At 51.0% G+C, this 26,911-nt stretch overlaps 1 protein-coding gene across 1 annotated transcript; it reads right to left on the bottom strand.

The window, feature by feature from the left end:
* Positions 1–1,251: 1,251 nt before the first annotated feature.
* On the bottom strand, positions 1,252–21,899 carry ADAMTS8 (ADAM metallopeptidase with thrombospondin type 1 motif 8; the record flags this gene model as incomplete). The annotated part of the gene is made up of 9 exons (XM_080817729.1): positions 1,252–2,721; positions 4,433–4,608; positions 4,730–4,902; positions 7,311–7,494; positions 9,725–10,026; positions 10,979–11,146; positions 11,802–11,937; positions 13,220–13,459; positions 21,102–21,899. The coding sequence occupies 9 exons, from the start codon at positions 21,897–21,899 to the stop codon at positions 2,151–2,153; spliced, it is 2,748 nt and encodes a 915-aa protein (XP_080673855.1). The 3' UTR covers positions 1,252–2,150.
* Positions 21,900–26,911: the final 5,012 nt, after the last annotated feature.

The following is a 26,911-nucleotide window of genomic DNA, read 5'->3' as shown; positions in this document are numbered from 1 at the left end:
TTTTACTAGTCATTCTCAACGGGCCTGTGTGTGTGCTTGTTTATGTTTAGGTAAGCCTGGCCTCCTACTCACTCACGAGTCGGCAGACAGGGAAAAGGCGGTCAACTCCATGTTGAAGGCCACGGTGCAGAGTTGGGCACCACACAGAGGCGACCAGCAGCCACCGGCCGAGGGCACTGTAAGGGCTGAAATCCCCTTTGTTTTTCTCGTGCCCCCAGGGCGAGTCCTCCCAGAGGGGCCCCCTGTCCTCATTCACCCCAGGGCTCTGTATAGCATCCTCTCTGCCCAGGTCACCAGTTATTTGAAGGGGTCTTGAGAGAAAGTGAAAGGGAAGGACGAAGGGGTCAAAGTCAATAAAAAAAAAGGGAAGATGCAAATGTATATATGTTCCTTCTTTTTCACTAGAATGTGAGTTTTTGATGTTGCCTGTTTTCATCTCACCCATTTGTGACCAACACTAAGTCTCCCCTATGCTAGACCATATGGAAAACTGAGCCAGGAAGAGGGGAGGAGATACAGAGTGGAAGTTGGGATTTGGGGGGCTCTCAGGGAGGTCTCGGGGGTAGGTGGGCAATGCAATTCTGTGTAGAAAGGACAGATTGGAGGCACCTGGGTGTCTCAGTTCATTAAGCGTCCGACCCTTGATCTTGGCTCAGGTCATGATCATGAGATCGAGCCCCACATCGGATGCTGCACTGGGTGTGGGGTCTGCTTAAGATTCCCTCTCCTTCTTCCTCTGCTCCTTCCTCTGCCCCCCCCTTCCCCTCCTCACACCCGCACATGTGTAAGCGCATTCTCTCTCAAAAAAAAAAAAGAAAGAAAGAAAGAAAGAAAGGGCTGAGTGGGGCCATTGCAAGTGTTGGGGTCAGAAGAGTTGCAAGGTGGGGATAAAGTCTGACGTGGAGAGAAGGGGCTGAGATTGTTGGGATGATGGTGCTTAGAAACAGTTCAGCATTCCGCAGGTCCTAGGAGAATCTGGTATCTCTGGCTGGTCGGTATATCAAAGGGAGGATGAGGCATTCACAGAGTGGATGGGATAGTCTTCCTTGAGAATAATGAGCCCAGAGCATCTCACTGCCACTGCCACCTCCGAGTCGGACATTTCCCCTAGAGCAGTGGTTCTCAAACCAACAGGGTCCACATTACCATGGAACTTGCTAGAAATGCAGATTCTCAGGAACCCCCTCCCCGCCCCCCCCCCCGCCCCAGCTCCCGACCCACTGACTCGGAAACTATTTTTTTTTTTTTTTTGACTCAGAAACTCTTGGTGTAAGGCCCAGCAATCTGTATTTTAAGAATCCCTATAGATGATTCTAATGCCCACTGGAGTTGGGGAACCACTGGTGTAGATTATAATGAAGAGTTGCCTGAGGGAACCGGATTCAGCAGGAGGGAGGCCTGAGAGCCTGAGACCAGGTGCCAGCTTCCCTGGGTGTGTTCAAGGTTAGCTGACCGAGTGTTAGCCCCCGTCCTTGGGCTCCGGGTCCTTGGCCCTCTCCAAAGAAACACTGAACCAGTTCAGACCACTGCCTTGGCACAAGATCACACTTTAGTTCAGAGACACATTTGCATAAATACTTGAAATGGATCCACGCCTGCCGGTGGAGGCCTGAGAACCCGCGGTTCGCCGCAGTCCTGCAGCTCTGCAGCCCCTCTGGCCATGGAGCTGAATACCGAGGACAGTCACGGTCACTTCTGAAGACCGTTTGGGGGCGCAGCTAGGGCGCTTTGACATTCATCATTATCCTCTCCACTCTGCACCTCTCTTTTACTAAGGTTTTTCCCCTCTGAGGTAGATTATTTATCGGGGAAACCAAATAGGAAAACTTTTTTTCATTTGACTCTGCTAGTCCTTTGCAAACAGGCTGAGTCTCCTGTTTGGGTCAATAAGCGCATTTTTTACCTTTTAACCTATACCCTCTACCCGAACCCACACTAGGTCCAAACCGCCAGATAGTAGACTTTAGGATCTGTTGTCCGCATCCTTGTCTTCCCGTTAGGAATTCATGCCACATTGGAGGGGCTGTGGCAATGACAGGCCTGGGTAGACCATGGACCTCCACAAGTAGGGTCCCTGCAGTGGGTACCCTGGTCTGTGCCCCAGCACCCTGAGTCCATGAGCACGAGACCATCCACCACCCTGCCCAGGATCACAGCGGGCACGGCTGGCTTCCACAGGGCTTGGCATCCTCGGGTTTCAGAGCTTCACTGCAGGTGGTGGAGGCCTGGCCGCTGGGGTCCCGGCACTCCACGGTCCGCCGCTGCCAGCCGGCTCCACAAGTGCTGGAGCACTCAGACCAGTCCCCCAGGACCCACTGCGCGTTGAGCAGGGGCTGGATGACGTTGGTGGTCGCTCTCTCCTTGCTGTTCTGTGTACTGAAGTTCACGTCATTAGGAACGAAGAAGGTATACTTGACTTTGGGGGGGAAGACCTCACCAGGGACAGTCAGGAGCTGCACGGTCAGAGGCTCGGGCAGGGGCCGGAAGCTCTGTAGCCGCTCCAGGGTGGCAATGGAACCGCTGTATTTAAGGATGGTCCCCTTCACCAAGATGTCCTGCTCTATGGCAGAGATGGCCAGGTTCCCGTTAAGCAGGTACTGCCCATCGGCCGTCTTCAGCGCCAGGTAGTTTCCATCGTTCTGGACCCCCGGGTGGCTCCGTTGTTTCACATCAATGTTAGTGGCACCAGCTGGGATGGTCACAATGTCATTGTAGCCATAACTATGATAGGAACAGAAAGACAGCCTGAGGACCCAGCCTAGTGCCTCAGCAAGTTAGCGTGCTGGTGACTAGGGGGGCGGTCATAGAGCGTTAGCAAAGCATCAAGTAGTTGCCCCAAAGTTCCTCATAACTACAGTGGAGGCCGACAAGAATGTTTTGCACATTGGAATTTTCAAGGGTTTTTGATTTGCTTGGTGGCTCTGCTTCAAATGTTCGCACTTTGGATGTGTGGATCTGGATATCAGCACAGAGGAAGACATCCCAGAAGGGCTTGCCAAGCTGCCTGGGTGCTGCCGAAGCCGGCAGCTCTCGGCTCAAGTGAGATCTCAATCATGCTTAGCTCCCTGCAGGGCCATAAACCTTCGCTTGGCCCCCTGCATACCCAGAGTTCAAACCCATGCGGAAAAATCTGCTCCACACACCAGTCCCAGAATCCGACCAGAATGGACATCTCTCTCTACCTCTTAGAGCCAATCAGCCCCTAGTATTTGGTTCATAGGGCCCCAGGTCAGGAGCCAGAGTGAGAAAAGTTGCTTCTAGTTGCCTTCCTCTGTGTTTCAGCTCTACTGTAGCTCTAGGACTTTACATGGGATGGAGAAACCTTAGTTTTTATTCTTCTCTTCTGGGGCGAAGCGTTTGGGTTACAAAGGCTGGGAGGAAAGCAAAGAAGATTGAGGACAGGCGGTTGGTTCTCTGCTAGTCTTGCCTTCTGCCCACTCTGGCTAGCTACTGAATCTAGGGCAGCTTTGAAAGGATCCGCAGCCCCATATGTCTAACGCCTATGAGAAAGCCGGCTAACAGACCCAGGATCTGAATATCCCACATCACATGCTTCTTTTTTCTATATCCTTTGAGTTTAACTTTGAGGTCTGCCAAGTTGTCTGCTGTTCTGTTCTCCGAGCCGGACGAGGTGAGAGATGGAGAGAGACCAAGAGGGACACAGTGTGGCCATGTAACATATGCCGTGGCCCTTCCTCTCTGGGGATAGTATGCCATGGCAGGAATTAAGACACCTGGGCTCTGCTCCTGGCTGTCATTAACTATCAGTGTGACCTCAGTCATGTGATCTTTTTGTGGCCTTGGTTTCTTCATCTGTAAATTGGTTATAATAGTACTGTCTACCTGATAGACTTATTTTAGGAATCAAATGAGGCCATAGAAATGAAAGCAAACTTAAGAAAAAAAGAAGTGAAAGCTCTTCAATATTAGGAACTTCATGAACATATGGCGTTAAGGTCCACAGAAGCATCCAGAGTTCTCAGATTCATGAAAGCAAAGCCACCAAGACCCTCATCTTTGGACCCCCTTTTTGAAAGACCCACCTGCAGAAAGGATGGGACTCACTGGTGTAGGGTGGGATGTCCTTCCCAAAACAGGCCCAGAAGAGCTGTTTTCTGGCAAGGGCCCAGGTTACTCAGCACGGGTCTATGGCCAGTTGACTCAGAGCTGACACACCCCTATCCTTAGGGCCTCTGGCTGCCCCGTACCCCATCTGCTCTATGGGTCAGACCTTGAGCCAAGCGTTCCGCCCATCTCATGACTTGTTATGGTGATTCTGAGATAGAGGGGACTCCCAATGCTTTATAGAGAAACTACAGCTCAGGCCCGCCTGGGTAGTAAGTAGCTGCCACAATTCACATTAAGGCCAGTGTGATGCTGAAGCCTATTCCTCTCTTGTAGGACCTACCCACAGAACTATGGTGAGACTCACCTGGAGGGGTTGAGGGAACCAGACACCTTCCTGCATGAATTGCCTTTGCCCCCACACACCCCACATTTGTCCAGCTTTCTCGGTGAGTCTACCACGTGGTCACAGCCAGCCTTGACACACTGGCCACGGACGCAGATGGCCAGAGTCTCTGGTCCACACAGGGTGCCATCGATCACCTGCAGCAGGGAAGTGGAAGGTAACAGAGGGCATGGTGTGCACAGAGGCAGCCCATAGGTTGGGTCGGAGCAGGGGGCCTTCCTCCTCACCCGTGGTTCTGAGCTCCAGAAAGATTCTCACCTTGGCCTCGAACACTTTGAATTCACTCCTTCCCCGGGCTCGGCAGAACAACTTGCAGCGGTCCCGGGGGGACACCCCTGCATACTTGGGGACCCACTGTAGGAGGTTCCCATCCATGTCAGTGTAATTGTAGGCATTATATTTCTCACACTGCTGCTCCCTGAAGCTTTTCCCTACAAAGAGGAAGACACGGTGTGACATTGACATACCTTGCTGAAGCAGGGAGGACCCAGCAGCAGAAATGCCAGGATCCAGGGCCCCTTTCTTCCTCCTGGTTTTGATCCAATCCCAGGACATAGGCTCAGTGTCATCTGGGCCCAGCGTTCCTAAACATGTCCGACCTAGGTCCTTGTGGCTTAGAAAGGAGCCTCTAGCCTCAGGCTGGGCTTTCTGCGATAAATATCCTTCCCATTTGGGGAGGATACCAATGCTGTCTTGTAGATGAATACACTTAGGTACAGGGGACAATCAGCAAGCTTGAACAATCCGTGGAGCATATTTTTGGGGGCCCTGCTAATCGTGCTCTATTTTGACTTCCTTGGTGACTATGAACGTGTGGCCAGAGACTGTCAGATTGACATCTCTAGCTCTGACCTTGCCCCTATAGCTCACCTGTTGTAATTCCGGATGTCTCTGGGCGATCTCCATGGGTAGCGGTGTGATTACCTCCAGCTCAGAAAAAGCCCAACCCCATATGGATCCTCCATGAACTGGTTTAGTTTTCGTTTGGGGATACTGCCACAATCTGGTGTGAGACGGGCATCTGGTATTCGCTTAACACTTGAGTATCTATATCGACTATTTCCAACCTGTCCTCAAGTCCTACACTCTATTCGTGACAGTCTGTGATTTTAAGTGTCTCCTTCCCACTCTCACCATCTGAGTCCACCTTCCACAAGCCCAGGTCTCTTGGTTTCATGTGAGACCTAGTACCCAGCCTCCTCTCCCATCCTGCTTCATGCTGCTTCCAGAACAGTCTGTCAGAAGCAAGAAATGTTCCCCACACCCCCCAAATCCTGAAATTAAACCTGCTCTTACTACTGAGGTTCTCTATCCTAGCTGTATCTCTGCATGGCCTGTGGAGACTTTTTGAAACAGATGGCCCTTCCTTCCTCCTGAGAGTCTGATTCAATGCATCTGTGGGGTCCGGGCCTCTGTGTTTCCACAAGCTTCCCAGGTGACGTGATGGGACAGCTGGCCCGGAGAACCTCCAGAGACCATTTTAGCTTTCCCAGACCTTTGTTGTGCAGCCTTGAAATGTTAGTGGGCTGTTTGACTCCAGCCGAGTGAATGCTAGCCCCTCACAAGCCTCCCCTCTCCCGGTGGGCATGTGTCCGCCCACACCCAATCACCATCTCACAGCCTTAACTCCCTGTGTAGCTTCTGGCTAGCCCAGGCTTTTCCTTGCTCTGGATTCTGCATAGGTGGGGGCCCAAGCCTCAGAGCTGTAGGCTTTAACTGCTTTGTAAAAGGTGTATGGATCTCTAAGTAGCCTGCAAGTTCTTTGAGGACAGCAAACATGCTTTGTGCATTTTTACAAAGTCATTTGCAACATCCATTATAGTACGAGCCACACGAGAGGCACTAGAAACTACTTGTTGATGGAGAGGCTGATCCCAGGGTAACTGAAATCACGTCTACCTTGTGCCTTATCTTCATCCCTCCCCTTCGTCTCTCTCTCCCTCTCTCTCTTCACCGCATACGCCAGGCAAACTCTCATGATTCCAGGGCAAAGTTTCTAGAGCCGCATGCCACTGCGGATCCTTCCCGTCTTGCAAAACTGCAAAGCCTACAGATTTCCTCATTAGACACCAACCCAATGTCAGTGTGTCTTTGCACTTGGATGCATCTCTCTTAAAACTCTGCTTGTCTTTTGCCGTCTGCCAATATTTCCTGGAGCTGCACAAAGGGGAGTTGGATGGGATGGTGGGGAAAAACTGCTAATGATTCCCTCTCACCAGTTCTGCTGCTACCCCTGCTGCCTCTGAGTTAATGTGTGTGCTCTCTCCTGGGTTCTAGGGCAGTAGGAATGTATGTCAAGGGGAGGTAGAGGCAGCACTGCTCCCTAGTAAGCTTCCATCAGGCAGTTGCCACGGCCTCAAGGGAAGATGGGCAACTCTTCTCAGCAGGAATGTGCATTAGAATCAGATTCAGAAACGCTCCCTCCACCCTGGGCTGAATGTTGGCTGGAAAGACAGTGGAGGTTTGGCTCTGACACTTGCTTTGGAAAACACTTCTATTCTGCACACAGACGAGGGTTCAGATGCCTCCAGAAGGATTATTATCTGAGATGTTAGCCTCTCTGCAGAGCTCCTCCCAACCCCCTGAATAAGTTTGGTTGGGAATGACATCCTTGATTTCCACATCTTGGAAGATCAGGGCAATCTCTTTCCTTGGCTTTGCTACACTCTCCCAGCACAATGAGAGTTGGGGCCATTAGGGTTTGTCCTAAAACTTGGTGCCTTGCAGGGTCTCTTTATGTCTGGCTCCCAGGAAAGCTCTGCATCCCGGGAGACCCACCCTACTTCCTGTCTGGGGACCTGCTACAGTGACAACAGTAGTGGCCTTCAGGTCTGATTACCGTCAGGGGGGCATTCTTCTGTGTGGCATGACTGATACTTGGCTCTCCGACCCAGGCAGTATCTTCCTCCATTCTGAGGCTCAGGGTCCTTGCATTCACGGTGTGAAAATTGAACTCCTCCTCCACAGGTCCGGGAGCATTCTCCCCAGGGTCCCCATGGGGCCCAGCCTCCATCCACCACAGCCTGCAACACACAAGGCCACACTGAGTCAGGAGCAGAGGTGGGGAGGCCTCAGCTCTTAGTGTAACAAGGGGCCATGGCCCTGACCTCCTCATCTAGTTATGCTCACCCTGGTGGGTGTTGTTCAGTAAACTGCCTTAATCATTTTTTAGTGACTTTGTGGCTTACTTGGCGATTAGCCTCTTGAACACAGAGGATGTGCTGGACTTGTTCACTGCTGACACCCCAGTGTCTAAAACAGGGCCTTGCCATTAGTGAGGTCCTTGGTATTAGTTGTTGAAAGAAACAACATTTTATGGAAGTAAAGTTGGGTCTAATGCAGCAGTTCTCCATCAGGGCCATTTTTATCCTTTGGGGACATTTGGCAATGTTTGAAGACATTTTGGTTGTCACAGTTGGGGAGGGCGTATGTTGCTGGCCTTTAGCAGGTAGAGGTTGGGGTGCTGCTAAGCATTCAGCAATGAACTGTCTACCACGAGCATCCAGTAATGAGCATCCAACAATGAACATCCAACAAGGAGCATCCAACAATGAATATCCAACAAGGAGCATCTAACAAGGAGCATCCAACAATAAATACCCAAGAATAAGCATCCAACAATGAATACCCAAGAATGAGCATCCAACAATGAGCATCCAACAATGAATGTCTAAGAATGAAGAAGTCTCCTACAACCAACACTTATGTGACCCCAAATGTCTCTAGTGCCGAAGCTGAGAAGTCCTTGTTTAAAGGAATACTTGCTGGGAGCTGTTGCTATTGGTCTACCAGCTACCAGTTCCAGTGGTACGATAATGCCTGGGAAATAATCAGAGTTGCTTCCATCCTTATCAGCCTATGAGAACAAAGCTTTGCCCTTGATTGCTTCTGAGTTTTTGAAAGGGAAATACTTGTAAAAAATGACAAAAGTAATATCTGCTTACATAAAAAATGAAAAATACAGAAAAATAGAGAAAAGAAAACTGAAAAAAAAACCACTACCCCAGTAAAACCACTGATGTGATTTTCATCAATAATCTCTTGCGCTTTTGCTCTGAATAATCATAAAGATGTGATGTTTTAATTGTACATAGTTATGATTCTGTCACATGTATAGTGTTCTATGATCTGTCCTTTGCCCTTAAAAATAGATGATAAACATCATCCCATGATCATTCCATGTCTAACTCTCCCTGAATTGAGCTTGGCTCTGGTGCTGGGGAATGTTGGACAGACCTCCTCCCCTACTCTCAGTGATGTGTGAAGCACGTGCTTTGGGGAGGGAGGGGGTAGTAAGAGTCAGTGCGTAGAAGAGAAGCTCAGCGTCTGAATGGGGAGGATGAGATGAGGCTGAGGATGCATCTGTGACCGCTGGCCTGGATCAAGCTTAGCCAGAGTGGGGCTTACCTGATCCAAGCCGGATCCTGAGCCTCAGTGAAAAGGACATGCCATTGAGGACAGCGCTCTGGAGAGTGAGTGCTCAGGCCACCCTGGTGATTCAGGGCTGGGCCCGGACCAGGCTGTGAAACTCAGTGGATGCTGTCTCATAGGCAGGGCTCAGTGACTCGCAGTAAGAGCAATGTGATCGGCCTCACAGTTTGCAAGTATTAAGAGCAGGGCAAAGAAGCAAATCATTTAAAAAACTCTCACTGATGTTGCCTTGGTTTTTCTTGTAAGTTTACTCTGTCCTAGGCCAAGTTGTCTCTGCCTGGTCAGAGACAGCTCTGATTCCCTCTCTCCTCATGAGTACGGAAGGCTCACAGTTGGTTTCATTCTCCTGACCTCTGAATACGAAAGCAGCTCCGACAGGGGTGGGCTAGGAATACTTTTCCCTCAGCTCTTGATTGAATGTTCTTCTTCTGCCATCCCTCTGTCTGTTTCTAATGGAATTCATAATGGGCTCCCTTTATTGAATGGCTACAATCTGGTCTTTGTGCTGGAAGCCTTCATGCCTATCTCCTACCCTCATACACCTTCAAGAAAACTCCAAAACAGTTCCAAAGGGGGAGTTCCCAGAATGCCTGAGCACGAGCGGCATCATCCATTTGCCCCGAGTCCAGCCTCGGAGGGCTCCTCTTGAGTTTGGCTAAATAAGCTTTGCTTTATTTGTTAAAAGAGGAATGATTTTACTCAGAAGTCATAGTTGCAGCCTGGTCCAAAGTCTCTTCAGTCATGGCTCTTCAGTGTAGTTTCCTCCTGGAAAACAGCCCTCCCTTCTCTTTCCTCCCACACCCCCCAGTGGCTGTCCCTCACCTTGGGCCTGTCCACTTCCTCCTCAGGCAGACAGCTGCCATCCCAGCAGAGGTGCCCAGGCCCACAGGGCGTCCCGTCCGCCCATGGCAGACTGCCGTTCTTCGTGTGGCAAAGGGGCTCAGCGCCATCCATGTGGCACCAGAGCTGGGCGCAGACGTCCTGTGCTGAGGTGTTGGGGCAGTGGCGGAAACCCAGCCCAAAGATCTGCTTGCACTGCTGGTCCAGCTCATAGAGGGCCCTGCGGCCTGGCAGGTCTGTCGGGAGGGGCAGGGCCGAGGTGGGGGCATCCAGGAGACAGTCTCCTGAGAAATGGAGGCAAGCAGAGGAACAAGAGTGACGAGCAGGGGTTTCCCCCTCTCAGCTCCCCCATGGCCTCCCACATTACACTTACATCCCTACTGATGGGGTGTAAGGCCTAGCCATCATAGTTTCTTCGACCATAACCTAACAACTGTCAACACTCAATCATCTAGATGAGCTTATCCAATTTTTGACTATCAGTTAAGTACAATTTTATTAGGATTGAATGTTTTTGGTTATCCAGAACATCCTACATACATGCAGTGTGCACCTAGGAATTGTAACTATAATACTGGTCTACAGCACGTATAATTGGGGGCACAAATGTGCTCTCAGAAACTATGGGATGCAAAATAAAGTCTAAGCACTGATGTTTGGATAATCTATTAGTTTTGTATCTTAGGTGTCCCTGTCTCCTTCGATGAGAACAATCAAGTTGTGTTTCCACTGCTGTACTGAGTAAGCCGAACGGTTTTAACCCAGCACGTCACCCACCTGTACTCCCTACCCTTGCTCTCCTACTGACCTGTTCCCTGCCTCTTTGCCATTTCTGAGCTACTGCACAATCTAGCTCTCCAGCCCGGATGTTTTCTTTTCTCCTCTGTACTGCCTCCTTCCATTCCTTCGAACCTCCAGACAAACCTTCTCAGACTAATTCCACTTGCTCTGGGATTAATCATCTAACTTAGCTCAGCACACTGGCTTCTGGAAGACAGGGCAAAGAAGACTATGCTTGGCGGGGAAGGTTAGCCTGCCAGTGGCACAAGAGGCAGGGTGAGGAACACCTCTCTGATGTCCGCTCTACCCGAATCGTCTCTGCTGCTCTGTGAAGGAGCTCAGCCAGAAAGTGCCAAGGTGCCAATAGCACTCCAGCGATCACTGGGGCAGGCAGGGCAGACCCCAAACACCAGCAGCTGACTGGAAAGAAGCAAGGAGAAGCTGAGGGACACCTACCGTGTCCCCCGTCCAGGAGCTCCGTGAGGTACATGGCACTGCAGGGAGACCAGGGCAGCGTCTTGTTCAGGTGGACGAAGAGGGGCGCCATCATGTGGTGCTTACCCATGGGCCCAAAGAGCCGTGCACAGGGTTTGGAGTCGTCGTGCGGCATACTGAGGACGTGCCCTGCAGGGAAGAGAGACCCAAAGCCCACCCTAGCCAGTGTCCATTGCCTTCCTGCTTGCCCTATCCCACCCCAAGGGCTCCCCACATGGCCCAGCGCCCCTCTCCCTCTCTCTGACCCCTCTCTCTCCGCTGACCAAAGAGGGCGTCTCAGGGGACAACCAGTCACCAGCTCCTCACAGGGGCGGCAATGTCCTTAATCCTTAAAGATTTTTGGTTTGGGCTTCACTCTGGGCTTTTCTCTTGCAGAAAACCTGGGAACCTTGATATCCCTTTGTTTTCTGCCTCAGCCTGTCCTCAATGATTCCCTCCCTCACACGGCGCTCTTTACAATTGATCTTCCCAGAATTCTTACTGTTACTACTTTGCTTGGGCAAAGCGTCACAACTTTACCCGAGCATTTATTTCATTTTGGCGTTTCCCTGGTGACCCCTGATGATGGTCCAAGACCCTATTTTAATATTATGGCCTCAGCTCAGGGTGGAAATGGAGAAAGCACAGTACCTATTTGCATATAATCACTCTGTCAAAACTCTGAGTGGAACCTGCTCAAGTGTGAGAGCTGCATCTTCCTTAGCCCCTGGGCTGGCCTGGATTTGAAAGAGGCTGTTCCCTCGGACAGAATACAGTCCAGTCAGCTTGGCATGGCAAGTCTTACCGAGCTCGTGGGCCAGGGTGTAGGCTGCCTGGAGCCCCTCGTCCTCGATCACAGAGCAGCTCTTGTTGGGGTCGCAGATTGTGCCAATGTCTGCCACACCCAGGGTGTCACACATCCCCTCCTTCCCACAGAAGTTCTGCTTGGCGGAGAGAGTGAGGGTGTGACAAAAGACATACAATAGGAAATTTTCCTATTTCTGCTCCTCCTGAGTTGAAGGAAGTCTTTTTTTTAAAGAGAAGGGTAGAGAGAGGGAGGGGGAGGGACAGAAGGCAGGGGAGAGAGAGCATCTCAAGCAGACTCCATGCCCAGCACAGAGCCTGACACATGGCTTGGTTTCACAACCCCATGACCATGACCCGAGCAGAAATCAAGAGTCAGACGTTGAACCAACTGCACCACCCAGGTGCCCCTAAAGGAAAATTTTTAAGTCAAAGGCCTTATTTCTTCACAAAGGCCACTCATGTGAAGAAGTCTATTTCTTTTTCTTCTTCTTTTCTTAAAATTTCTTCCTTTTTTTTTTTTTTTTTAAAGATTTTATTTATTTCTTTGACAGAGAGAGCTCTCAAGTAGGCAGAGAGGCAGGGAGAGAGAGAGAGAGAGAGGGAAGCAGGCTCCCCGCTGAGCAGAGAACCCAATGCGGGACTTGATCCCAGGACCCTGAGATCATGACCTGAGCCGAAAGCAGAGGCTTAAGCCACCCAGGCGCCCTCTATTTCTTTTTCTACCTTGGTGTGTCCTACGGCTGCCTGGCTGCAACTTTGTGTCCTAGAGTTGGTGTGTCCTAGGGCTGGCTTGATTTGGGAGTCAGGATAGCATAGTACTGAAGAGTGCCGACCCTGCCTAGGCCTGACTATATGGGTTCCACCACTGTGGGGGTGGGGGCAATCTGTGCCTCAGTTTCCTCCATTGTAAAATGGGCCTGCGTGGGCTTGTTGTGAGGACTGAAGGCGTCAACAGGGCTTGGCACATGTTATTGGATTTTCCAGCCTTCGGGAAGCTATCTGTTTCAATTGCACAGCTAGGAGGACAAGCCTCCTTGTTTGGAGAAATCTCGAGGGTGACCCCCAGTTCCCTGCCTCTGTGTTTAACAATCATTGTGTTGGACCTCCTCTCTTCATTCCAACTCCAGATTTTTGCCTGGGCAGTTTGAGCCCATTTCCTCTTATTATGACCTCAGCAGACAGCTGGTCACAAACTTTTGGAAAAGAGCCCTTACGAGATTCCTCTCCTTCCCTTGCAAATACCTCACACTTGTCCTCATGACCTCCCCCTCATCATTCCACACACGAGGCTCCTGGCGTCCAGCTGGGGCCAGCAGGGAGACATTTCCCATGTTTGGGCAGGCCCTGTGGTCCTCCCTTTGATCCGCCCATCCCGCCTCCCTTCCTGCCTGGGCTCTCTGGAGCCAGCCCACGGACCTGTCTGGTGAGCAGAATGGCCGTGTCGAAGTGTTCTGGGTGCCGGTCACTGGGCTGGTTGAAACGCCGCTGCCAGCTGCAGAAGTTGCGCAGGGTGAGCCCCCCATTGTCAGACACTTCCGGGCCCCACTTTTCATCCTCCACGATCAGCACTTTTACCACCATGAGGTTGATGGCGTTTTTAATGCTGGGGTGCTTGTAGATACGGGCCGCCACGGACATCAGTGTCAGGATGTGGTTCTGTCGGAGAAGAGGGAGCAGGGGGAGGGAAGGGTCAGTCTCGCAGCCCATGGTCTTCAGCCTGTTGCCACTGCCCCTCAGTGTGCCAGGCTCTGTCCGGGGCACTGGATATACGGCGCTTGCTGAAGACTCACAAAACCCCAGAGGTCCTGGCCTGATTTCCCTTCATTTTACATATAAGAAAATTGGAGGCTCAGTAAGTGGCCCAAGATCACATAGCTAATGAGTGCACAGCCAACATCAGAACCCAGATGGCTGGGCTCCAAAGCCTGTGCCTTTAATGTCTCGACCAGCCACATGTGGCTGCGTAAAATGGAGTTAGTTAAAATTCAATAAAATTGAAATTACAGTGCCTCCACCACACTGGCCACGTTTCAAGTACATCAGTAGCCACCTATAGGTCAAGGCTTCTGTATTAAACTGAGCAGACAGGACATTTCTAGCATCACCAGAAGGTCCCATGGGACTGTACTCATTATTCTGCTTAACTCAGACACCCAGCGCCTCCCTGCCAAGCATCCCCATCCCCTCTCTGTTCTCAGCCCAGAAGCAATTACTGGAGTGTTCAGGATTAGTAGAATGTGTCCCTTGGAAGCCAGTGGAGCCTCTTCCTGGTGCCTGCTGGGGAAACTTCTCTTCAGGATGGGCCCTGTTAACCTGAAATCATTCCAACAGGCACCACTCACGGCGAGCCTGCCCCTGTCACCAGACCCACACCTCATTAAATGGGCACGCTCACTCTGTGAAGTAGGCATTGTCATCCCGGTTTTATAAATGAGGGAGTAGAGAGGTTCACACGAGTTAAATAAGCTGTCTAAGGTCACACAGCTCTGAAAGCCAGGACACCAGCCCAGGCACGTCTGTCTCTGAGGCCTACACTCTTCAAATGAAGTTTCCCAGCGCTTGACTGCTGGGTTTCTGGACAACCACGAAAGGTTTCTTCCTTTCTGCCAGGGGCTTGAGAGGAGGCAGTGGGCCTAATGAGAGCCAGGCGCTGAGGATCACACCTGCTTCCAGTTTTGCCCAGGCTGGCTGAAGGAGTTCACATCACTGTTTGGCCTCTGTCCTATCCTTGGCCTGCCAACTGCTCCCAAGGCTTTGGAGGCGGCCAGATGGAGCTCACTCTCCTGCCTCAGGGACCTCTAGAAATGAGTCCTCTTGGATTGTTTTGCAGAAGAGAAAGGGGCAGAGGCACGCATGCCTTCAGCCGGGAGTGTGGCCAACCGAGCTGCCATTCATTTGCCGTGCTCCCCGTTCCCTAGGGCACCATCTCCCGTAAGCTTTTTTTTTTTTTTTTTTTTTCCCTCCTGTGGTCTGGAAGGTAGGAGAGGAAGGAGGGGCAAAGAGGGTGAAAGGCTAAAGAGGGACACTCCGTCGGTTGAGGCCACGTGTGGGAGTTCCAGACGAATCCTATTATTTGTGAATGGGATCTGTCTGTTCACCTCACGGGCAACAAGCCAGGTATTTTGTAAGCCCTACAAACAGGGGTTGGCAGGTTTCTTAGCGTGTCAAGCACTCTCGCTATGTTTAGGCTGATGTAAACATCTTATCAGCAAAGCTGAAACTTGGCGCTTGCTCCTGGAGCTGGATTCCTGAGGGAGAAAAGCAATCACATCATTATGCAACTGGGGGTGAGGGCTGAGGAGTGGGAGCTTGCTGAGGCTGCTTCCTGGCCAGACCTTCACTGCTTCCAGGGGGCAGACAGAGTCTCCTGCTCTCTTGCCCCAGGAGAGGTCGAGTCTGATGGGCCAGCGACCACGCCCTGGAATTTCTTCAGAGATAACCTGCACCTCTCCGCACAAGATCTCTTCGCTTTGAGTCTCAGTTTCACAATTTCAGAATTGGGAAGATGATGTTTTACCAAGAAGTTGTTAACCCAAGAGATGCCGGGTGCTCAGCATCAGTCCTGGAAGGTTTGGGTTTAAGAGGACTCAGCGTTCTCAAGTGACCAGACCAGACTGAGGTTCTGGGGCAACGTGGCTGAGTGGGGACCATGCACCCCAGTGCCACAAAGGGTGTCAATTTCTGCACAAAGGATAAGGTGAGGCATCAGGGGATGTTTCCCGACACTCAGATTTTCAGGGAGTCTCCTCTGCAGGTCAGGGAGCTCAGAGCATCTTCTTGACACTAAATAACCATCAGGCGAGTGGGCTTCAGAGCCATTTCCTGTCAAGGCAGTGGGTTAGAGTTGGGAGCATGTGGATGTCCTCTGGTTGCTATTTCAGAAGACAATTTTCATTGCAAGAGAACTGCAAGGACTTCGCAGTCCCAGTGTTTCTGTTAAAATCCCCAATCCTGGTTCTACTCACCTCCCCTTTTGTCTTGCCTTGCTGAGATTTTGGAGGTGGGAGGTACTACCATCCCCACTGTTAGCTCCTCTAAGAAACCATGGCAGGGATGCCTGATATTTGCAGAGCATCTTATAGTTACCTAGGGGGAAGGACACGGGGAGGGGGGCAGTGGCTGAGGGTCTGTGAGCCTCGGAGTCTTGGCCAGTACCCTGGGCCAAAAGGCCAAGCCTGACTTAGAGATCCACGGAGAGAGGGCTCAGGAGCTAGTCAAGGAGAGGGTCAGATGGTCCACTCCACCACCTGGTGTCTATTTGTGCGTCTTTGTGCACCACCCAGGTGTGGGCTGCTTGCTGAAGAATGTGAACAAGATGGCACCCCTAGTGGACCAGGGGCCCTACCATGGCAGACAGCCTCCAAGAATTATGTCGGGTTGGCGGGAGCCCATGACCAGGGGTGGTCAAACAACCCTGCTCTTGAATGACGTGGGGACCTCATGCTCCTGATTCTCATTAGGGAAAGACATGATATTATTTTAGGGAGTCTCCTTCTTCATTGGTGCCCCTACAACCTAAAGAAGAGAAAGAAATGGCCTAGGCAGCTGGGCTGGGACACAGCCTCTTTGATTCTTTGTGATACAACTCATGACATTCCTCTGCCAGAGCTCCCATGGCAGCCAAAGCCAATTGCTGTGGGAGTCTAGAAGTCTGGGCCTGGGCCAAATGCATTTCCAGCAGCTCCTCTACTCAGAGTGTCATCCCTATGCTTTGCTCATTTGCTCTTCATACCGTGGTTCTGTCACTTCTTGCAGCACTCCTGGGAGAGGCAAGGAGAGGAAGAGCAGCATCATGGAAACCCTCTGACCTCAGCCACTGGTGCCATACTTTTCCTACTGGGGGGTCTCTCTGGGGCCCGAGACTGCTGAGGAGGTGGTGGAGAAGCAAAGAAGGGCAAAGAGGCAGTTGGAGAAAAGAGAGGGTCCTGCACTGATGCCCTTCATCTCTCCTCCTCCTGAAAACAGCAGGGGGCAATGTCACCTCTCCAAAACTACACTTAGCACAAGGAGCCAAGCTTAAACACTCTGAGCGGAGCAAGCTGAAAAGGAAGGCCTCCCTGCCGCGTGGGAAAGCAGAGCTGACGTGGCAGTGGATTGACTGCGAAGGCACATCCTACCCTGACAAACACAATCACTAAAGGCAACTTCAGTATTAGCTATGCTTTGTTGAGCACCTACTATGCACCAGGCACTGGGTCAGGTGCTTTCCGTATTTTATTGTATCCTCAAGGCAATGCTGGGACATTGGTATAACTGTTCCTATTTTGCTGGGGAGGAAATCAAGGTCCAGAGAAATTGGTAACTTGTTCAAGGACACTCAGCTTATTTTGATGATCCTTCAAAGTATATGCTCTTCATGACCCCACCGACTGCCACCTCTCCTCGCTGCTACAAGGACAGCCACAGCATAGCCAAAACAAACCCAAAGCACGCCAGCAAGCAAGCCTACCCTGGCATTGTCTATACTTGCAGAGGCAGAAGTGGTCAGTCAAAGAACTTTGAATATTAAAGCACTTTCTTTGGGAAAGACTTCTTATTGTTACTCATTCTGACTGGAGCAGACAAAAGAGATGCAAAAGACTCATTCGCTTGCCAGGAGGGGAACACAGTTCACATGTGGACACAACACATGTCTCTCCCCCTTGAAGACGTAGGTAGCTACAGAGCAAAAGGGGCACGTGTCTGCTTCGGTTATTTTCCAAACCAGGATGCTTTTGAGAGTGAAGACGATGCTATTAATAATCATGCCAGAACAGGCCTACATGGGGACTGTGCTGGGATCTGTGATCACTTTAGTATTAGGGCTTGTGGAAGACATTTTCCCAGAGGTTATGGGTAAGGGGGAGAAGGAATGGCTGGATTTAACCCTCTCCTGAAATCACTTGCGGGTAGCCTGACATCTTGGGAATCCTATGGTTTCCTCTGGGGGTGAGGAGTGCCCCTCCTCAGACCCTCTCTGCTCAGCAGAGAATTTAGAACTCGGCTGGCAGGTGATACACTGGCCGGTCAGAGTTCCAGTCCGAGCGTGGGGCGCGGCTCTGCCCACCACACACTGCTTTCCCTGGGGCACGTTTGTCCAGGCAACGATCAGCGGCAGCCGGATGCAGACAGAGTTAATGGCCTCTTCTGAGGTGGTCCCTCCTTTCAGAAAGCCCCCTTTGTCTGAGCTCATTAACTCTGAAACCAGATAAGAAGGTGGGAGGCAGGGGCCCCTTCTGTCAAGGGATTAAGTGAACTCAAGTGTACAGAGTTCTGGAAAACTTCATTGTCGCTTCACAGTGTGACCAGCCCGGAGCTTGGCTAATTCTTTCTCTTGGCCTTGAAGGTGGTTTCTTCCCAGGATAGGGCCTCCCACTTTGGCTGGGCATCTTTGGACTGCTGGATTCCGTGACCCATTCCCACAATATAGACAAGTGTAGGGGGTAAGCTGAGCCACAGTCACAGGCCCTCCTTCGGCTAAAGAAACCTCACGGTACAATAAGAAAGAGCACTGCCCCCAGATTCAGGAGACTTGGGTCATGACCCAGCCCTGCCGCTTACCAGCTGTGTGACTTTGAGAAAGTCACAGATTCCCTGTGAGCTCTACCTTCCTCCTCTGCCTCTCTCACAGGTATATCTGCTGAGGTGATGCATGCAAACCATTGTACAAACTGAATGCTCTCAGAGAATGGCTTCCCCACCGAGTGCTAAACTTTCTAGAAGACTCAGCATGAAGTAGCCTCACTGATGCTTGCATTAGTCCTGATGACCTGGGTCTGGCTTCACAGATGAGGAAATGCACCCTCAAGGAGGTAAAGTCTCTTCATCCTTACCGAACACCTCAAGTTGCTAAGACATCCCCAAATTGCCTTTCATCCATGTCAATGAGGTCTCCAGGAGACTCCCTGAAGAATAAAGAACTGATTCTATTTCAGGGAGACGGGTCTGGGCAGGGAAGGTCTTGGGGAACTAGAACTTGACATTCATTCTTGTCTTGACTGAGCTCATGGACCTGTTTAGGAAGCTCAAGGGACTGAGTTGAGAAGTTCAAGTCTATTCTGTGGCATCTCCACAGCCGGTAAGCAGTCAAAGCAGAGGGGTCAGTGGGAGGTCATAGGAGCAGCCGTCCCCCAGCCCCCGCCCCATCCGAGCATGGTGACAGCAAGGGTGTGAATGGGCTGTGACATAATGAGACCAAGGAGGGGGGGTGATGGAGCTGGTCCAGCCGAGAGCACTTCTCCTTTGGGTGTAAGACCTGGAAGTTGGTACCCTATGGAAAGGACCTCAGCCTACACAGGGGCCTGATGTGCTTTTCTGACCTACGTAGGCTGGCTGGGTGCAAGGTGTGTGTCTGTGAATGGCCCAGAAATGGTGTATGTGGGGGGGAGGGGATGGGATAAGCATGCCCTGGGTCATCCAGCCAGAAATCTGGGAGTGCTCCTGGGTGTCTATGTGAAGAGAACCTGGGGCAGACCCAGCCCAGCCAAATACATTCTTGAGGCAAATACTCAGTATTTTAAGTTACTAGGTGATGGTGGGCTGAGAGAGCTAGATGGTAGGAAAGCACTAGAGAAAACATTTTGGCTCTGAAATCTGAAAAGCCATTACATTTTCTGATGCTTCTTTGTGTTCTTGTCATCTTTCCTATCTCCTGGTTCTTAGGCCGAAGTCAGAACCCGGTTCCTGCATAGGGACGGGCTCAAGCATCTCAGCTCTGGGATTGCAATGATTGTACTCTCAGCCTCTCTCTGGTAGAGCTGCCTAGTAGCCAGGTGTGGTCATCCTAACCTGTGATGGGAGAAGCCCCGCTAGCCACCCTCTTGAGGACTTGCTTGGGGAAAAGGAGTCAGAGGAGTCAGCTGGTGCCTGCCCCTGCTCTCAGGGTAGTCAGGGAAGTGGATATTCAATCCTCATAGTCCCGAAGTCCATTGGGAAGACCGCACTGATGGCTCAAAGCTGCCTTAACGGTGCTCTGGGAGAAGCGTGCAAAGGTGTGCAAAGGCGCCTGCTCCTGCAGGAGCCAGGGAAGCAGCCCATGGACCTCTCACCCCCAGCTCTCCCCAGCCTTCCATCTAGAAGCATTTCCCAGGGATTGCAGATTGATAAAGACGGCATGCATCATCTAGATTGTTCTGTACCATTGATGCAGAAGCACTCGGTACCCCCAACAGTCAGGCATAGGCTGAGCCTAGAAGAGGGCTACTGGCCAAAACTGCCATTATTGAAAAGGCATTAACTGAGCTGCAGCAATGGCCCGGATCCCTGTGGCAAGCATCTCCAACCTCTGGGCAGATCAGGTGTTCTCTACCTAGCACACCTCTGGTTTTGTGCTCCCCAGGGGAAGAGAAAGCTCAGCTCTCTCCCGGAACTCTTGTACTTTACCGGGTTCTTGGGGAAGGTGTTGGGACATGGGGTGACACAGACTCCTCCTGCCAGGGCTGCACCACCTCTGAGTCTAGTCAGACATGGTTTGGCTACCGGAGTTGTCCCCCGAATTCAATTTTCCTGCCCAAGCTCAGTAGAGAGCTGTGTCTGGGCTGAGAGCCGCTGGGGTGGACCAAGGAACATTAACTGAAAGAGCTCATATCCCATCCCCTCCTCCCCTCCCTTTTCCACTGAAGCTTCAGTTTCCCAGGCTGAGCCCCCAGGCAGAAATTCTGTTCCCCTCCCTTTTTTGTGCTGATGTGGGCACTGCCAAGTTCGGGCCAGGGCTGAGTGCCAGGTTGGCAAGGTAGTCCATGCCCCTTGATCAGAACCAGCTGGGCACACAGAAGTTGGGCAGCCCCTTTCCAGGTTCAACTCCCTCCAAACAATATCTTTTACTTATGGCAATCTCAGTTCTGTCTGCAAAGGGAATGAAATAGACCCATCTTTCTGTCCCAGCTGACTATCCTTGGGAACCTCTCAGGTCTGGAGACAGTGGAGGGCTGAGAAATGGAGGGTGGGGTGGATGCTCTTCCAAAATGTTCAATTTTCATCTCTGTTGGGAGAGGCAGGTGCCTGGGGGAGGGGGTGCGCTTTAAAACCCACTTTAGTTCAGTTTGCCAAGTGCTGAAGGAGATTCAGGATGGAGGGGTGAAGGTGGGCGGCAAAGGAGGAAGCACCAGGACCTCTACTCTAAACTGCAAGGGCCTGGGGCCGGGAGTTGGGGGGGTGGTGCTGTAGGTGGCCCAAGTGTCAGAGGTTAAGAAAAGAGTTTTCGCACTTTCTCAGGAAAGAACCTTGTTGGGGTCGGTCTTGGGAGGATGAGGAACTGTAAAGAGATGATCTGGGAGGCTCTAGGAGGTGGCTGGGGGCCTCCAGGCAAAGTGAGTCCTACCTGTAGGTCGGCTCCATAGAAGGCAGCCATGGACGCATCGGCCACCAGCAGCGTTTCCACGAAGCGAGCCTCAGACACAAACCGCTTGGTCCTACTCGCGGCCCCCAGGGGTGGAGGTGGCTCGCCGGCGCCTTCTGCCTCCTCTTCTTTGCCCCCTGCCTCCTCCTCCTCCATCTCCTCCTCCTCCTCCTGCACCTCTTCACTGTCCCGCTCCTCGTCTCCTCTCTCCTGCCTCTGATCCTCTCCCTTCACCTCCCACTCAGGTCCTGCGGGGAGGGGGTGGGCTTCAGAGGCGGCGAGCCCGGGGGTCTCACGGCGCGCCCCATGCCCCCAGCGCTGCAGGCGGTGCGGCTGGCGCAGGGAGCTCCCTGCGCCCTGCGGCTGGATGGTGAACTCCTCGCCGTCCAGCAGGAAGGAGCCGCTCAGCCCGCGGCACAGGCTGACCGCCGCCAGCGACTCGGGCTCCCCATTCACCGTGCCAGAGAAGAAGCAGTCGCGCAGCTCCCGCTCGCCCCCGGCCGCTGGGCCGGAGCCCCCGAGGCGCTCGATCTTGAACTCGGGCGCCAGGAAGCTGGCGTCGGGCTCCAGGCGCAGCACGAAGCCCTTGCCGAAGGCGGACAGGTGGAACGCGAGCTCGCCCGCGCTGCCCGGCAACCGCGTGGGCTCCACCAGCTCCGAGGCCTGCCCCCGGGCGCCGGGCCGGGCCGGGGCGCCGCGGGCGAGCGGCGGCGGCGGCGGCAGCAGCAAGAGCAGCAGCAGCGGCAGGAGCGGCGGCCACCGGGGGGCGGCGCGGGGCATGGGGGCTCCGGCTGCGGCGCGGGAGAGGGAAGAAGGCGACCCGGCGCGGGCAGGTGTTGGCCGCGCGAGCGCAGCCCGGCCGCTCTCTCCAGGAAAAAGCAAATCAATCAGCTCGCTGGCCGACTCGGCCCGCGGGGGCCTGGCGACGGCGGTGACGGCGACAGCGGCGGTCCCCAAGCGGCCCCTCTGGCTGGCGCAGGCCGCTCCTCCAGCGCCCGCCCGCCGAGCCGAGCGCGAGCAACTGGCGCCCCGGCCCGCGTGCGCCGGTCCTCCGCCCCTGCCCCGCGCGCGGTCCCCGCGCAGCCGCCTCCTGCCTCCTCCCCACCCCGGGAAGCACCGAGTGGGCTGCCGAGCCCTTCGTATTTATACTTCCTTCCCGGCTTTGACATAAGAGGTTTATTTTTGATCTCTCACTATTCCCGTTTCCCCTCCCCTGGGATCAGAGAGAGAAACTGAAAAGAGGGAGCAAGAGAGGAGAGAAAAAAATTTTTGGATGAAATGTAAAACCAATCAGGAGTCAGCAAGACTCGCCCCCCCCCCCCCCGCAAGTGTCAACTCCAACTTTTTTCCCCTTCCCTTTACGCGAGGTCCCACATTAACTCCTCCAATGCTGGACTGGCTCTTCAGGCAGAGTCCTTCGGGAGGCCCCAGTCGCTATCTCCTTTAAGGCCAAGTGCCCAGAAAACAGCCTCCAAGAGGCTTCTGCACTGCCCCCAGAGACAGTGTTCCATCCCTGCAGAGTCACTCTGGGGATCTGACTGTCGTAGATCTGGTGCTGGGGATCCGATGTGTAGAAGAGGCGTCTCCGGAGAGGTTCCAGAGATTTTCATTGTAAAGCAAAGGATGGAGGTAGGAAAGGTCATACTAAAATCCTGCTCCCCACGAAAACCCACATTGTCACCACCAGCTGCCGTTGAGAAAAAATACCACCAGGTTAACACAACCAAGGACTCAGTTATTTGCTTTATCCAGCAGCTGCAGGGCAGAGCCCAGCACAGTGGTTAATTACCAGAGGTGTGGCTGGCAGCAAAGCAGAATCCGGAGGAATTCCCAGAGGGAAGGTGAGCAGTTCCCTACGAGGGCAGCAGATCTTCAGCAACTGCCCGTTGGGCCCTGAACTTGATCTGAGTGCTGCTCTGTTCCCTGGGGGGCTTCCTGAAAGGTGGCAAGCTCCCTCTCATGGCACTGCCCACAGCTGTGGGTGCAGATGTGTGAGAATTGATTCTTTCTGTCCCACCCTGTCATCTCCTCCTAGGACGATAGGGGACTGCATCCCAGAGAGAGAGCGGAGTGGCATGAGCTACAGTCTCCACGAAGGACCACAAAGCCCAGCCGTTCGTGGCACCGCCATCTTAATGGCACAGCTCTGAATCCGATTCAGTGTCCTGTTCTCTCTAGGTATAGGCTTTAGAGTCGCCCCTCTCTGCCCTTGTTCTGAGTTGTCAGTGCGGGAGATTCACAGGGACTGGGACCTTTAAGTTCTTAGCCAGCTCCCCTATACCCAGCTACCCAGTTCTTCTGCCTGTGTTGGGAGTACTGAGGGTTGAGATCCTTCTTGCTTTTTAGCCCATGAACTGATGGCTATTCAACAAGCATGTGAGACCCTCAGCACTTTGTCATCTCCAAAGAGGAGGCTCTCACGAATGCAAAAATACTTCTGTGACTACAGAACCGGGAGGAAACCCTGCCAAATTCCCTCCAAGGGTCCCCTCTGTCTACCTTCTGGGAAACACAGAAGGATGGCTTTCAGTTAGATGCAAGGATGAGCTAGCAGCTGTAGGATTGTTTTTTTCCCGGACAATTTACAAGACATGAATAACTTGAGTCTTGGATGTTTCGGGGAAACACTTCTGGAGAGAGGGATATGGAAAGAATTGCACCTACAATCCTTTTCCAAAAATGAGCAAAACACTGCATCCCAGCACAATGGCATGATAGTCCTGGGAGAGTCTGACCTGGACAGGCAATGAGCAATCCTATTTACTTCAAGCCTGTTGTAACTTTTCCGTCATTGGCCTTTGCTTCTTAAAGCCCCTTATCACCATCTCCCAAGAGTAAAACTCCTGATTTTCAGTAGCAGTTATATGCTACACATTTCCCTTCTTTTTCCTTTGTAAGCATCTGAAAGGAGAGGGATGGGGCCGTTGTGTTCCATACCCCGTTCTCTCCTACAGAATGTATTAATAACTGCAGGCGGAGACTTATCCAGACCAGGGAAAGTCTTGCATGTCCTTGGAGCCTTCTGGTCTCATTTGGGAAGGCTCTGGAAGTTATTTATTTTTTCAATAGTATGAAATGCCCCTAAAGACAGCCCTTTGGAGAGTGAAGTCAGACAGTGATCTGTGGACTTTATCCTGCCCCATTTCAACAATAACAACAGCTGCTGAGTGGAGTCTGCAAGGCTGCCACCTCCTGGATTCATTACTTCCCAGAAGATGCTCCTTGCTAGTCAATTTCGGGGGGGGGGGGGCACCTGCCACTTGCAGAGCGACCTCAAGGTGTCAGGCTTGCCTTACTTATGCTTAAATCCAGTGCGTGCCCTTGCCCTAGGACTGAGAGGTCCCTGGTTTGTGGTGAAAACCCTTAGGAAAATAGTAGATGAAAACAGTACAACAAAACAAACACCGATCAACCAACCAGTGCAAATCCTAAAGGGGTATTCTGCTAATTCTGGATTTCCTATATTATCACATTCTTTCCCAAAGTATGTAATCACAGCAGGGGATGGCAAACTTGGGCCCATCAGCTAAATTCTATACTCCCCGTTTTTGTATAGTCCACAAGCTAAGAATGGTGTTGACGTTTTTTAAATGGTTGAAAAAATGAAAAAAAATCATGACACTTAAAAACAGTACGAAATTCAAATGTCAGTGTCCACGATTACTGATTTATTGGAATGTAGTCACAACCATTCATGTACACATGGGCTGTTCTTGTACTGTAAGGGCAGGGTTGAGTGAGCCTAAAATATATTTACTGTCTGGTCCTTTGCAGGAAATGTTTGCTGACTCCTCATTTACAGTAAAGCAACATTAGTTTGGAGTCCTCACATTTGGAATATGGGATTATTTAAATTCACTACGTGACTTTTACAGAATGAGAGGCTCAAAATAATTTCTTGGTTTTAACTTTAAAGGCAATTATATGAAAATTGAAATTAAAATATCCATGTTTGTGCTTGATTCTGTATCTAGCAATTATTCATTATTTAATCAGCTCTTAAATAAATAAATAAAGACTTTTATGTCTATGGTACTTTATACTGTAGGTCTATTGTGAATTTTAAGTTTTTAATTGTACTGTTGGTCACTAGTTATTTCTTAGGTCACAACTGGAGTTTTACAGAGTGTATATTATACACTTATTGTGTATACTTAGCTCCGGTATTGTCTAGAACCTCCTTCTAGAACCAAATTGGAAAACACGTGAGTCGTCATCTAATCCACTTTACACCCATTTTGCAGAGAAGAAACAGAAATGCAGAGGTTTCAATGACTTGCCCAAAGACGCATGGTTAGTGGTGAATTTTTTCCCAAGATAACTATGATACCCCCTGTATGAAGGCAAAGAAACTGCATTACTGTCAAATTTCATTTGCAATTCCTACCTTTTATTAAAATTGAGTGCTTTCTCTGGGTCAGGCATTGTTCTAAAGGCTCATTTTAAATTTAATTTTCATTTACTCCTCAGTAAATGAGAGCTTCCATCTTTTAAGAGTGCTTGCTGGGGGCGAGGCACTGTGCTGAACAGCTCACAAGCATTATTCCACTCTGTCATTAGGTTAGACCTCTGAAAAAGGCATCTGACAGATAAATAGATTGAGAGAAGTGAAGTAACTTGCTTAGGGTGGCTCAGTTAATAAGTAGTGGAGACATTCACTGGTCACATTCATAAACTACCAATTAAACATATTATTTTCTGGTGACAGTGTCCTGCACTGAATTAGTGTTCCTTTGTTTGCTTAGAACCAAGGATTAAATCATGGCATTACAGAGCTGGAAGGGATTCTAGGATTCATTTTTAGAGATCCCAGAGAAGGGAATAAACAGATTTTCTCAAAAGACTGTTATAGCACTTAAATATAACAGAGTTCTTTCTTTCTAAACAAAATAATACTCTTTTTGCCATAATTTGTGTTTGTTTTCTATAATTTTGGCTATTGTGTAATGGCCATAACCCTGCATTGCCTATAACAGAGAGACAATTCCCTGGTTTTTATCTGTCATACTACTGAGCACCTATCACAGGGAGGTTATGTTTGGCTCCTGACATCACATTTGTGGTGACATTCACCTTATTTTCCCCTTGACGTGCAAGTTTTTGTGATTGTCACCTGTCAAGTACCCAAGTATTCCTATGTATTTTTAATCTGCCTAATTCTTTCTTAGTTCTAAATGCTCTATCTTTTGGAACCTTTGGAACTTCATCCAGTATTTGGGAAAACACTAATTCATACTCTTGAGGCTACTTTTAAAGATTTATTTATTTATTTATTTGACAGACAGAGATCACAAGTAGGCAGAGAGGCAGGCAGAGAGAGAGAAGGAAGCAGGCTCCCTGCTGAGCAGAGATGTGGGGCTCCATCCCACGATGCTGGGATAGTTACCTGAGCCGAAGGCAGAGGCTTTAACCCACTGAGCCACCCAGGAGCCCCTGAGGCTACTTTTAAAGTTCAAGGGCCTAACTTCTGTAAAGCGCTAGCTACTTAGAATGCGTTTCTTACCTTCATCAGGTCATTCTGGTGCTTACAGACACCCGTTCGATGGATGTGCTCCCAATCCTATTATCTCTACCTTTGAGAACCAGATCTAGCACAAACTTTAGTGTAATGGTGACACTGACTTGCTTGCTGACCAGATTGTAATGGATTTTAATACACCAAGAAGCACACAAATAAGCCTTTTTATTCCCGCTGTTTGTATTTTCAGTGACTTACTTGCCAAGTTATTGGGTTCAGTGTTGGGCACCCCACATATAAAGTTGCTCAAGATTCCATGTGCTGTGCGTTAGTG

The sequence above is a fragment of the Martes martes genome (genome assembly GCF_963455335.1).
Source record: "Martes martes genome assembly, chromosome: 10".
In the NCBI taxonomy this organism is placed as follows: domain Eukaryota; kingdom Metazoa; phylum Chordata; class Mammalia; order Carnivora; family Mustelidae; genus Martes; species Martes martes.
Note: the sequence above shows the minus strand (reverse complement) of the source record. Positions and strands in the feature narration are given on the sequence as shown.